The sequence below is a fragment of the Nesoenas mayeri genome (assembly GCF_963082525.1).
Source record: "Nesoenas mayeri genome assembly, chromosome: 26".
Lineage (NCBI taxonomy): Eukaryota > Metazoa > Chordata > Aves > Columbiformes > Columbidae > Nesoenas > Nesoenas mayeri.
The window spans coordinates 231,615-245,751 of record NC_137552.1 but is presented as its reverse complement, the minus strand read 5'-3'; the positions used below and the strand labels follow the sequence as shown (position 1 = coordinate 245,751).

General features: G+C 45.6%; 2 protein-coding genes across 2 annotated transcripts; one reads left to right on the top strand and one right to left on the bottom strand.

Annotated features, from left to right (window-relative positions):
• Window positions 1–4,150: 4,150 nt before the first annotated feature.
• Window positions 4,151–5,095, top strand: LOC308049827 (olfactory receptor 6C74-like; the record flags this gene model as incomplete). The annotated part of the gene is given in 4 exon segments (XM_080359698.1): window positions 4,151–4,331; window positions 4,334–4,402; window positions 4,405–4,458; window positions 4,461–5,095. Coding segments are annotated over 4 exon segments (939 nt in total).
• Window positions 5,096–8,370: 3,275 nt separating this feature from the next.
• LOC308049826 (mast cell protease 1A-like) lies at window positions 8,371–11,413 on the bottom strand (the record flags this gene model as incomplete). Its single annotated transcript, XM_080359697.1, has 5 exons — window positions 11,321–11,413; window positions 10,752–10,905; window positions 9,478–9,619; window positions 9,101–9,361; window positions 8,371–8,550 (listed from the first exon to the last, which is right to left on the bottom strand). The coding sequence occupies exons 1-5, from the start codon at window positions 11,373–11,375 to the stop codon at window positions 8,371–8,373; spliced, it is 792 nt and encodes a 263-aa protein (XP_080215823.1). The 5' UTR covers window positions 11,376–11,413.
• Between the last annotated feature and the right edge of the window lie 2,724 nt (window positions 11,414–14,137).

Here is a 14,137-nt window from a genome sequence, read left to right as displayed (position 1 = left end):
CGTATGTCATCGTGCTCAGCATATAAAGCTGGGTAAAGAAGAAGGGGGAACATTTGAAATTATGGCATTTGTCTTCTCAAGTAGCAGTTATGCATGATGGAGCTTTTGTTGCGGGAGAGTAATTTAGGGTTCTGCTTGCTGCAGAATAATGTTTCGATTTCTTAAAGAGAAGCATGACATTAAAGAGTTCGGTGGTGGGTGTGCTCTATTACTTACTGCATGGGGGAGATACACCAAGCCAAATGCTGCTGACCATCTCTCCAGGTGCCTGTACCTGTTCACGAAGCAAACATTCAGGTGTCTTCTTTCCCTGAGGACTGTTCTCTCCAGAGGCTGTGTTTTAAAGCTCCAGAGGCAAACTCTCAGGCAAGGCCATATCCATTGCGGTGCAAATGTTCAGGATTCTTCTTTCCCTGATAACTGCTTGCTCCAGAGCCTGTACTTAGAACTGTGCTCCGAACTGTGTGTACTGTGCTCCGAAGGCAAACTTTAGGGGGAGACCTGCATGCAAAGTAAACTTCCAGGAAACAAAATTTTCAGGAAAAATATTTAATGGAGTAAAATAGCAAAAAGGCTGGCTCAAGCTGGGTACCTGCACAGAGGTCTTCATTGTTATCCCTGCAGGCCCAGTCAGTGCAGTCACAGTAATTGTGTTCTCATCCATTCGGCCTTTCTGAGCAGCCTTTGGCCCCATGAAGCCACTAAAACTCTCTGAGACTTCATCTTGAGCATGACCTGGACATTTTCCTGCAGAAAGGATCCTGGAAACCATCTATATTTCCTGCAAAGTGGTATGTCAGAGGGACACAACGCTGGACTGAAAAGCTGCTACCCAGGCTGGCAGCATACACACATTCCAAGGGTGAAGTTAATTTGCCCTAACACAGGAGTCTAATGGTATTTGAGACTGCCTGTTGTATTTAGGGTTAGGGTAACTTCTCACCCCCTGAATCAGCTTTTGGAGGGCAGGTGGGATCCCTGAATGTGCAAAAATGTCACTAGATGTCAGTATTGAGACATCACTGTTCAGGCAACAGACTCCTCCCGCATCCGATGCCTTCCACGTCAGCGCCCCTGTGCCCAAGTTCTGATCTTCTGATCCCCCAGCTCTTTGGGGAGAGCTGGTCAACACAGACACTGATGCCAGGGGAGTTTTTCAGGTCACTTTAGTGGACACCTGCATTTGGTCATGTCAATTGGTCTGCTGGCTTAATTGACCTCACTAAGTGGATCTGCACTTAGGTACAGGTCTCAGGTGTTGAGACACCCACCTCACAGACACAAATGTTCACTGTATCTGTCTAAATCCAGAAGCCACATCTGCAGCTGATTTCCCCCTCTGCAACTTAGGATGACTTACATCCGTGCTTCGAGTCCCTGTCGCTCTCCTTGGCTGATAATTTCAAGCCAGCATCATTTTCAAAAATGAGGGTGCCTAAGATGGAGCTAAGAACAAGAACAGCATAACCCTTCCTAAGTTTTTGTGACCTAAGATACATTTGTTTGCTCGGTGCATGGCCAAAAATGGCCTATGGAATGTGATTTATTTTTCTTAAGACTGATGGCTAAACCTGTTTTATAAATCACCCTTTGGAGGGGTCCGTGTTGCTCCATTGGCTGAATACAGTCTCTGAATCACTGTCTTGGATTTAGACTATCAACTGAGATTAATCCTGTCCTTACTTTGCAGCTCATACAGTTGTTGGATTTCACAACATCGGTAACATGCAAGATACCTTGGGATTCTGTCTGAGATTTCTGAACCCTTCTGAACCCGTGGTGGAAGCCTGGATGCACTAAGGTATAAATTGCCGTTAGATAGCTATGTGTAGGGAACCAAGTCAAAGCTCCACCATGTTGATATTAAACGTGTAAGATGAATCATAACCACTGCTGTCTAAACTTTTTACCTCTTGCAATGAACCATGAACCCAGTCCACTGAATAAGCCAAGAAAGAGGCATTTCTGTGGCAAACAATGACACTCCTAGAAGATCACAAAGGACCTTTCTAGGGAGATCATCACATGTCATCTTGGGAAGGGAGAAAACTAGACTAAACCAAATTAAATAGCACCAGTGTAATGACTCACACAGGAAAAGCCCTGAGAAAGAGCTCTTAAAGTAATTGCAAAATGGAAGCAAAGTTAATGACGCTAAATAAAGCCTTTTGCTTTTCTTCTTCTAGACAGGTAGTATTGAACCTTTTAGTAAAATATATTGTACATGGAAAGGCAGGTTATACATAGATGTAACCTGCATACATGCAAAAGATCTTTTTTCTGGGTATACATTAGCTTTATAAAAGGCTACATAATTGAATTGTTCATAAGACAAAAGTCTTCCTCCCAGGAATATTTGGTTTTCTCAATCTGCATGGTGAGTACTTCTCTCTTCCTTTACAACACAAGTGCTTTTTTAAGGGGAGATTTTCTAGCCCTCACAAACTTCTCTAAATGTGCTGTCCAATCAATTTATTAGAAGTAGTCACTTCATCAATTTAAATATTCCATATTATTTTTACTCCTCCTACTCTTATCTCTGCTATAGCTCATTATTTGGTGATAGATTAGTATCAGGATTCCTGTTAACCTGTGCAGGTAATTCATACTTCTTTCATAGTAATAGTTATAAATTAAAATCATTGCACAAGAGTCCAGGGAGTATTCATTTCTACAAGTCAGTCTTGTAAGTCTGAGGAAGTACTTTAGGCTCAGTCTATTGTGAGCAGAGAGAGCAAGAGGGTTCAGAAGGCAATTTTCAGACATCTTAATTACCTGCTTAAGATGAAGATGAGTTGTCATTAGCTGATTAGAAAAACCTCCTCCACAGAGTCTGTCAGTCCTTTGTAGATGTCTCATTAGTCTAGGAATTCTAGTAGATATTTCTGACAGTGCATAAAAGTCAGTAGAATAACTCAGTGGCATTTTACACCTTATGATCTCCTGTCTTATGTCCTGGTTGTGGGAACCTATGAGTACACGTCCAATCTGCCAGCACTGTATAGATGTCCTCAATACTCAGTGGTGCCCAAGATATTATTAGACACCTGTGTTTAAGCAACCGAGTTCCATCCCAGTTATCCAAGTGTAAGTTGGACAACTCACCACAAGTGTGAGTTGGACAACTCACCACAAGTGTGATTTTTCTCCACATGAAACCTACATATCTATCTTTTTTGGTTTTGTTTTCATTTGTATGTTTTTTGGTTAAAAGTTCTAGGCAATCCAGGAAACCAGTTCTTCTCATGTAATTGAAGTGTCTACCCTAGCATGAGATGAATCATGTCCTACAAACATCTTTTATGTCCATTGTTCAAAAAGGGTTTCTAGATGATTTGGTCATGTAGCTGTCTACAGGAAAGACACTTGAGGGTGGAAGAGCAGACTCTTCTGTTTGGTTTTGGAGACAGACTCCTCTGTTCTTTCAGTCACTCCTCAGCAAATCCAGGGACTGATCACCATGTTAATTTCATCAGGGAACAAACTCCTCTCTGAAAGTACTAGATATGAGCAGCACGACAGCCTGTTATTCTTAGCAAGGTGGAGTTGTGTGAGATGAATTTAACTAAGAATCTGACACCAAGGACCAGAAGCATTGTTGGGAGATTTCTTAAACCTTGGTAGTGGAGGCATTCACAAAGGCCGTGTTCAGACAAGGATGCTCCTTGTCAGAGCTCCCCGTGACTGTGCCTATGCTGACGTATTGCAGCAGGGTCACGCACTGCAGAGCTCCAGTCCTTCAGCTCTCCACTCCCCTGCAGATTTACAATTTTATTTTCACTGCCTTTTTAGGCTCTGAAGATCAGACACAGGAGTAGAAGAAGGAAGAATCACTGCTTCATGCTCAGTAACTTCTTCTACAGTGTGGATTCATTTGCTTTTACATGCTTAGCATTGGGTTTGCGTATTGCTCAGAAAGGCGGTGTAGAGTTCATCTTAGAAACCAGTGAGGAGGGGCAGCACATAACTGAGAGTGGAGATCTTATTGAACCTTGATGAATCCTCTTCTTTGGAAGAACACTCAGGAAGAATGGAACATGGGCTGATTTCAGGAAGAAGGTTTTGGACGTTCTCACTCATTACTTTTGTGTGTGTGCTGTGCTATTATCTTCCCTCAAAACATTTTTACCTGTCTAAAGATAAGTTAGGGATGGAGAATCAAATGACAGTGACGGAGTTCATCCTCCTGGGTGTTCTTGATGATTATCAACTCCAGTACATGCTCTTTACCATCCTGTTAGTCACCTACATCTTGACATTAACCAGTAATATTCTCATATTCACCATCACCTTGATGACCCATCATCTTCAGACTCCCATGTACTTCTTCCTCAGAACTTTTCCATCTTAGATATTTGCTTTACCACCACTGTCATCCCCAAAGCATTGGCTAACCTGGCTTTATGCAAAAAACAATTTCTTTAAAGGGCTGTCTCATTCAAGCATTTCTCTACCTCATGCTGGTAGCACTGAGTTTTTCCTGTTAGCTGTGATGTCCTTTGACAGGTACGTGGCCATCTGCAAACCTCTGCGCTATGTGACCATTATGAATTCACAGCTCCGCAGCCTGCTGGTGAATACTGCCTGGACTGGTGGGGCTATCCGCATTCTTTGTCCATCAGTAGTGTATTTCCAGATCCCATTCTGGGGTTCAAACACCATTAATCATTTTTTCTGGGACAACACACGAATGATTCAGTTCAAATGTGGAAACACCAGGGTCCTAGAATGCGTGAATTTCATCTCAGCAGTGTTTATCCTACTGGGCAGCCCAGCTGTTACAACTATATCCTACATAAACATCATTATTACTGTGTTGAAAATCCCTTCTGTGACTGGCAGGCAAAAAGCCTTTGCCTCCTGTGCCTCTCACCTCACTGTGGTGTCTGTCACGTATGGCAGGTGCATTTTCGTGTACCTCACACCCACCCAGACCAACAGACTGGACCTCAGCAAGTTGGTGTCCATCTTGAACACCGTGGTGTCTCCTCTGCTCCATGCATTCATCTATAGCTTGAGGAATGCACAGTTTCAGGTGACGTTATGTGAGAGCATTAAATGGAATATAGTAATTTCTAAACACCCAGAAATTTGAGGTGGTGTTGAATGTGAAAGAAAATGGTTTAATAACATTTCTGTCTCTCCTTTAGGCAACCATCCATTCACTGACATACCTATTCCTACACATCCATCTATCCACGCATTCATCCATACATCAGTTCACCTACAAACATTGTCCATGTTCTTGTAAATTATTTAAACCTGTTCTTTCAGTTCTTTCTCCTTCTCATTTGTTGCCACAAGCTTTCTGGTTTTCTCCATCTTGCATGATCACAGTATCACACAGTATCACAGTATGTTTGGGATTGGAAGGGACCTCAAAAGCTCATCCAGTCCAATCCCCTTGCTGGAGCAGGAACGCCTAGGTGAGGTCGCACAGGAACATGTCCAGACAGGTTTTAAATGTCTCCAGAGAAGGAGACTCCACAGCCTCGCTGGGCAGCCTGTTCCAGTGTCTGTCACCCTTGCTGAGAAGAAGTTTCTTCTCAAATTTAAGTGGAACCTCTTGTGTTTCAGCTTGACCCCACTACCCCTTGTCATTGTTTGCCACCGAGAAGAGCCTGGCTCCATCCTCGTGGCACTCGCCCTTTATATATTTATAAACATTAATAAGGTCACCCCTCAGTCTCCTCTTCTCCAGACTAAAGAGACCCAGCTCCCTCAGCCTTTCTTCATAAGGGAGGTGCTCCCTTATGGGAGTGGAAAGACACCAGGTCTCTGAACCATGAAGGTGTCAGATACAAGTATGGATATGACAGCAATTTCCCTCCACTCCCTTATCTTTGTTGCCCTGTGCTGGACTCTCTCCAGCAGTTCCCTGTCCTTCTGGAACTGAGGGGCCCAGAACTGGACACAATATTCCAGATGGGGTCTCACCAGGGCGGAGTAGAGGGGAAGGAGAACCTCTCTTGATCTACTAACCACCCCCCTTGTAATACACCCCAGGTACCATTGGCTTCCTGGCCACAAGTGCACAGTGCTGGCTCATGGTCATCCCGCTGTCCCCAGGACCCCCAGGTCCCTTTCCCCTACACTGCTTTCTAATATGTAATTTCCCAACCTATACTGGAACCTGGGGTTGTTCCTGCACAGATGCAGGACTCTACACTTTCCCTTGTTAAATTTTGTCAGGTTGTTCCCCGCCCAACACTCCAGCCTGTCCAATGAGATAGGATAGTGGCAGCTAGTCCACAAATCACTCTCTTACTGGGTAAGTCCAAGGCCACATGAAGAATAACGGGAAGTACAAAGGGCTTTCTGCAAACAACATCACTGTGTCATTTAAGGAGCCACTTGTACACATAGAACAATGCCTTCCTTCAATCGAATGAAATCAGGGTATGGAAAGGTATGAGACAGAGGGAAACACAATGTCATCAGCTATCTGTGAATAAATGCCTGAGCCTTCCATCCTCATGAGTCTCTGTGGTATGTGGTGTGTGACAGACCAGTCTCTGATGTATACATACTTCACTCTGAGCATCAGCAGATAAAGAATGTCAGGTACCTCTATAATCCGGTGAGTGAAGGTGAGATGCATGCTAGATGTTTTCTGAAACAAACTGCATACTTTTTGCTCACTGATGAAGGAAATAGTGTCAAATTTATAACATTTCCATGTTTTAGTAATTCACGTGATGCTTACTGGAACCCATCTCATTCAACTTTAGGAAACTGGAATGGGACTAATCTTACCTAATATCAGTGATGGTATTCAGCACCTGATTTGGACCTTTGTATAGCCAACCAAAATAGATGTCAGGATATGTGTACAAATGGTCATCCCTGGCCTACCCTAGGAAGACAGGAATAATTAGAAGGCATTGCAGACAGAATGTGCAATGTGTATACGGTTTGACCTTACTCAGGGCACTGCTCACGAAACAGCGACGTGGGAAATGATAGGACACTATTGGTAACAACTGGGGAGTATGAGCTCAAGGAAACTAATCAACAAGGTAGAAATTACAGGAGCAATCATGTCATAAATATCAAAGAAGTCTTTAAAGGTAAGAAAACCTAGGCTAATGAAGAAAGGGCAAGCAGGGGTGGACATTTTATTTAAGGGGTAGATAGTGGTAGAGGGGAAGAACTTAGGAGGGGAAAAGGATATCAGGTGAAGCAACTCATGTGATAGTGACTTTAGTACAACTATTAACCAGCCCTGCTCCTAATCAGTGGAGTTTGGAACAGGAGAGGAAACCAATTGCTGTCATAATAATACTTGTGTCTGACACCTTCATATTTCAGAGACCTGGTGTCTTTCCCTAAAATTTGGTGAGGGAGCTTTTAGGGCACAGGAAAGGCATTCTGATTTCCTAGTGAAGAACTCCCATTTACTGGCACCTTATGTGACTTTAGATGCTCTAGACTACAGTAAGAACAGGGCTAGTAGATACTGCTTAGGAGTTCTGCAAGATTCGGTGCCTGTATAGTAGAAATATCTTAATGGAAACACCTTTCTGAGTTTCAAAGATGGCTTAAATAGAAGTGTTTTAGGGTATCAGAGCCATTGTCATGGTTTGGATGATAGAACACAAGATGCACCATATGGTTTCTGGAGCAGCAGCTGGAAACAAAATGGAATAGCCTGGGACATCTGAAAGGGCCCTGAATTCCCAGGAAACATGATTGCCTCAATATACTTTTTGAGTAATAAAGAGAAGTAAGCACGTTCAAGGCGTTTGTCATCTGTAGGATGGTCTCCCGAACATGGAGGGATTCATAGCGTAAAATTGCTAATAGGATCTCAGAATATCCCCTGTAATATCAAAGGCAGCTGAGAGCACTTGTCTAGAATTGGTGAAGTCAATTCCTCTCACCTTTCTGTTCAGTAATTTTCAGTGGACGTTTGTCCCTCAGATTTGCTAATCCCGCTTTGTGTCCTTTGGAGTTTTGTCATTAACAGCAACTAAGGGAAATAACACAGCATAGCTTTCTTTTGTTTGGTATCCTGTACGTTAAAGATTACAAAAGCCTGCTGGTATTAGCTCACTACCACATTGCATTAATTCTCCTCATTCTCACCCTCAGACTTTCCACCCTGTTCCCAAGAAGGCTGCACACAGCAAGTTTGAACATGCTTTTATTGGTGGTCAGAAAGCAGAGCAGGCAGTGTTGCGCAGCAGTGGGAGGAAGGGAATAATGTGAATCTGTGTGTACTTGGGACTTGGACTTTTACCTTAGCATGGAGAACCTCCTTAGCACAGAAGCCTGTGCCTGTGCCGTGGGAGCATTGCTGACCCCATCTGAGCTGCCCCTGTAAGCCTCTCAGCATCAGCATGTTGTGGAGATGGGGCACTGAGCATTTTAGTAAGAGGAGGGAGAGTCAGGTAGGTCTTGGAGTGCAAACTTTCTCAGCTCTTTACGTATCCAGGGTTCAAAATAGGAGACTCTGGTAAATACTTTAGGGAAGATGCGATTTTTGGGTCCATAAGAAACAATGCCATGAGCCTTCCCATTGCAGACTAAAGGGCCACCAGAATCACCCTGTGGGGTAAAGGGAGTGATAAGGTCAGATATGTCAATGCGTAGCTTCCCCCGCCCTAAGGAAGAAACTGCCCCTCTTGCCTCCCTCCTCTTTCAACCATCTCCCTCCAGGCCCAGCTCTGCAGGGCTTGTAGCTGCCTTACTGCTCCTCTAAGCCAATTTGTGAAGCAGTTCAGGTCTGGAGCAAAAACTGCCTTCAGATCCCTGAAAAGAAGAATCTTGTGATACTTCAGACACATGGAAATATTGAAACCATCCCACTCTGTGTGGAGGATATCACAAAGATGAGAGGAGATCTGCAGCCTGCTGGGGCTGTGGCTGGGCTGGGTAGAATATGCCCAGGCATGTTAAAAGGCACATGATGCTGGTAACTGGGCAACTGCACCCTTGTTCAGGGAGCACATCAGCTTCAGACCTCCCGAGAGGAGCCGCAGCACATCATCCTGAAGAATCTCATTCAATTTTAATCCCCTTCGTCTCCCAGCTGAGAACCAACCTGACTGGCTATTCCCAACCTCATACCAAACTTGGAGCCCAAAACAACACGTACACGGGAAGTTGATTTTTTGACATCCTCATCGCCACAGCAGATCATAGACTCACGCAGATAGTTCTTTTTGAAAGACTTCTCACATATGTCCTCACTCTGCACCTTCAGGTCCACCTCCATCAGCACACTGGTCTTATGCCGTGTTGTTGATGTCCAGCCCCAGCCAGCCACTTTGCATCTAGTTCCTTGCTTAATATGCTCATTGTGCCTGGGCAAGGGGACAAGTTTCACTTGCTTAGTCAGCTTGGCCTTTGGCTTCAGCTGCCAAGCAGAGAGAACATGTGGTTAGAGCAGGCAAAGGAATGGGAGCAAGTTCATGGGGTTGGGAAAAATGAGCAGGGAGATCCCTCAGGTAGCACATATGTGTGAGGGCATACCTTCAGCAGCATTATGTCATTTGCATGGGTATCTTCTGAATATTTGGGGTGGATGACCCACTGGTCAATGTGGAACTTCTGCTGGCTCAGCTCTTTCTTCTTTATGCTGTGTGCTCCCAGAGTCACAGTGATATTCACTCCCCTGACAGGAAACACCAACATGTTCCATTTACACTGACTATAGCAACATGGCCTCCCCATGGCAGGCGGTCTGAGGGAGGTGGTGGTGGGATATTCCTGCCCAGAAATTAATTCTCAGGAAGTTGCCCTCTCTAGCCTGGATTCCTTCCACATTGAATTGAGAGTCACTTACTCCATGCTGACGTATGTTTGAGGTGTCCCATTCTGAAGACCAAAAGGGAATCAGGGAATGGGGGACACTGGCCTCTCTCCTCTCCAACAGTAGCTCTGATCCATGGTAGGAACCATGGACCAGAAGAGTGCTGCTGAGGAGTTCTGTCCCAGGCACGCACCCTGGCAGACAATTCCTGCAGCTCACAGGGCATGTGTAGCAGATGCACTTCCCTTCCCCTGACCCACCTTCTCTCCCACCTCCTGCCCCCAAAAGCACCCGAAACTGCTAGACCAATAGACCACTATGATCATGCACACACCCCATGGTCAACAGACAAGGGCCTTGACCAGTGAAACACCTTGGTTGAGACAAGTTTCTGGATCACTAGCACAAACAACCAAATCTGAAACTCAACTAGAATATAAATGGAGCCCCGCAGAGACTCCCATCAAGCTGGTGTCCCCAGAGCAGTGGGTGTGCAGTCAAAGACTCTCCTCCTTAGACTGGCCGCCTAAGGAACATTCCTTGAACACTGAGAGGACTTGCTGAACTGGTAGGCAATCGTCTGGGTACCCTTAAGACTCCTCACTTTGTAGGAGTGGGAAGATGCACATTTTGAATCATCACCCTCGAGTCTGGGATCTAGTCCCTTGAGTCTGAACTGGCTGTATAGTAATTGAACTCCTAAGCAGTATCCCAACCTGTGTATTATAATGTTGGAGTGCTGAATAATTTTGGAAAACCCCTTTTATAGTTGGTTGTCTTCTAAACAGTTCTGGTTAGAATAAATCAGTTTGGAGCTTATCACCTGCCTAAATTGACATTAGGGTTGTCTCCATGACAGGGTGGCTGGGCTCACAGAAAGCCCTGCTGTGCCTGCAGAGACATAGAGTACTCCTTCACCCCAGACCAGGACTGTGATTCTCCATGACTGTGTGAGACTTGAAAAAATCCCCCATACAAGAAAAACAACCCTTACGTTTTACCAGCCACACAGTGAGCTGCTGAGAGCACTGCGTACGGGTGAATCAGGAATCCTCCACAGTTAGATGTACCTGACTGACTTCTAATTGATAAATAAGCCATGTAGGGCCTGGAGTGGGGCCGAGCTTCCCACCCGCCAATGATCCTTCCTGGAAGAGAGATGGGGAGCATTAGTATCACATGTGCCACTGTTTCCCATCAAGTTTGGAGAAGCATGAGTAGAAAGGGTCATCCTCTGGCATCATATGCCGATGATGCCAATAACTCTTCTTTCCATGGGCCTTCCAAAGTATTGCCTGCATACAATGGAGAGAAAAACAAGCAACACTTCCAGGGGATGACTGACCGCACCTGGCTAGGGATGTCTAAAATGCCATCAAAGGGCACAGTTCTAGTACCTGTAATGCACAATTGGTTTCAGGCACAGCCTGAGCTGAGAGAAAGAACTAGAGCAGGAGAGTAGAGATATGAGAAAAGGCAAGGCAAGTACCAGACAGAATTCCAACTCAGTGCCCATTTCTGCCCTTGCATGTCCTCCTCTTAATCCTGTCTCTCTGTACTCACCAGCCTCAGCCCATGCCACAAGGAGAAAAGCACTTGCGAGCGGAAGAAGTAGCATCTTCTCCTACTATCTTGAAGAGCCAAAACAGTTGCTATGGCCAGGCAGGAGACAGGTACAGAATGGCAATCTACATATATGAAGTTTGGAGCGGAAACAGGAAACCTCAGCCTGCTATTGGCTTGTGTCATTTACTGTTTCTGCTCTTCAAAACCCCAAAACTGTGGTTTGGTGAGGGGTTCATGTTACAATCTCTCGTTTTTGACACCATCTCCTCCAAAAATTGGAGAGAACTGCTCTTGTTCAGAGTACCCAGGGCACACAGTACCCCAGCAGCAGCCAGAGTAGTGGGATATCTCCAGTCGCCTGCTTATCTCATTGGAGAGCCTTGGTGGAGCCTCCTTGGATCCTAGATGTGGGTTGGTTTTAGTTTTTTTCTTTTTTTCCCCATCACCTGATAGGAACAGTGAGAGCTGGACAGGGCCAGACACAGGTCCCAGTTCTTATCAGAGGGGCTGAGTGCCATCAGAGGTGCCCTTGGGATATCAAAAATCACCTGTCAGAATACCTAAGGCACAGGACCTAGTGGAGACACACAACCTTAAGCACTAATGTCCCTGTCACTAGTGAAAGATGTGTTGGTTTTACATTGGAGTTTACTGATGACACCAGGTGATAGAATCATGCAGGTGAGCAGGGACCACAGGAGGTCATTTAGCCTGACCTGGTGCTCAAAGCAGAGTCAGCTATGAGGTCAAAATTGCTGTGTGCTTTATTCAGTGAGGTCTTGAAAACCCTCATATATCTGGCAACTTCCTGAGTGAAAGGGAGTCAGTAGCCAAGAGACAACAAGGAAGGCAGAAGAACTGGCTTTGTCACAAAGGTCCCAGAACCACAGTATTCAAGTGAGAAGAACAGGGAAAGCTTGGGGATAACAGCCAGGGTAAGGTGAGGGTCTAGATGACTAGACAAATCCGTAGTGACAAAAAGTCTGATGCCAACCTGAGAAGTCAGTCTTTGCACCCAGGTCCAGACCAGCAGGTTACACGGCTGAGACACAGCTGGAGCTGGAGCTCAGGTGACGACCAGAGTCAGAATCTCCTCTTCAAAGCAGCTCCCATGAGAAGGGGAGAAGCCCTGGCTGAGGCCCCTCTGAAGTCCTCCCTGAGAGCACTGCCTCCAGTGTTGCTGGATGGAAGGGACATCACCCTCAGTTGCCCTGGCTCTAATTTGGCTGTGGGCCTGGCCAGTCGCATCTCCAGGATGGGATATGTGCTTAAGGTTTCACCCCTAATGGCTGTGCGTGGGGGAGCAGTGAGTAGCTTTGGCAGAGGTTGGAGGTGAAAGACTGAGAAGATCTTTGTGGGATTCCAGCTCCTGCTGCCCTTGGGCAAGTTCCCATCCTGGCTTTTCACGTTCCTTATTACACACTCCTGCAGCACAGTGCCTTTTAATATTGAAATCTGAGTTTCTTCACACTTCTAAATTGTCCAGGCCTCTTCCTTTCTGGGGACTGCAAAGGGTCTGGCTCCCTGCTCGGGCAGGGGACGTGCGTCCAGTTGTGCCCACAAGCCCCTCACCAAAACACTGAATTCAAACTTCAAAGTCACTGCAGTGATACCTTCATTGAAGAAAATCACAGGAAATGGAAAATTAGGCCACATGTTTGGCTCTCATTCCTTTTAAAATGTGGGAGCTTGGCCAGGTGGCCTCTCGGGTTTCCATGCATTGGGAAGCAGTGTTACCTGTTAGGACTGAGGACAGGTGGAGGAGAGAGAAGGTCCTTCCACTCTGCTTCTGTGCTGGGCTTTGGGCTTTGTGCAAGAAGCAAGAGCCACTGTCTCTCAACAGCAGCCCAACTGATAACTAAGCTGAGAAGCAGCTCTGACCTGTAGTTTATTTCACATGACCTTGTCTTTGATTTTGGCCTCTTGCAGGCTGGGGAATTGTACTGCCTGCAGGCTGAAGGGACTTATTATGGGATGCCAACAGCAGCATTTTGGGATTGTACAAAAAATACTATGGAATTTTTAAAGTGACAGTTAAAGCTGGAGAAAGGGAAGGGCTAAGATGGCCTGAGGAGAAACGTGTGTGGGACGGGGGGATGACAGGAAAAGGCTGCTTGTGGATGCACTTGTCTGGCCCTGTGCTTTGCATGATGACCACAGTCTCGTGTTCTCATGAAACTCCACCTTTCTAATGAATTTGAGAATGACTTCTCTAAGCCCCAAGCCCACGCAAAGAGCAGGAACCGTGCTTCTGTAGCAGCACCGTGGGAACTGACAGACCACATCTACGTGCTGCACGAGACTCCCTCCCCTGCATTAGACTGCGAGGCTCATTTGGACCGACACCCTCCCTACCTCAAACACATTTACTTGTCCGGGAAGCATGTCAGCCTCTTCCTTTCAGCATTTACAGTGATTTCCGCAGCTTTTCGCACTCCATTGGTGTTTGTGAGAGATCAAACACTAAGTCAATTTTAAAATCTTTGTGTTTTCTGCCTTGGTGTGAAGCAAAGGAGGCAGAAATTGAATGTGAAACCCGAAGTGCGATCATTCCTACAGGCACGAGGGGAAGGGCATATCTGATTCAATCTCAAGAACCAAAAGAAGGTCAAAAGGATACAAAAGACATGGAAGGGCTGGATCAACCTGCAGAGGGCAGAAAGAACTCCTTTACCTTAATATTGGACCTGTGTCGCTTTTCTTACAATCTATGGCTCCTTGCAAGAGAGACACAAGACTTGTTTGACAACTTCATTTCCTGATGAAAAGTTGCAAAACCTGAGAACTCCTCCAGACACAACTTAGAATGAGAAT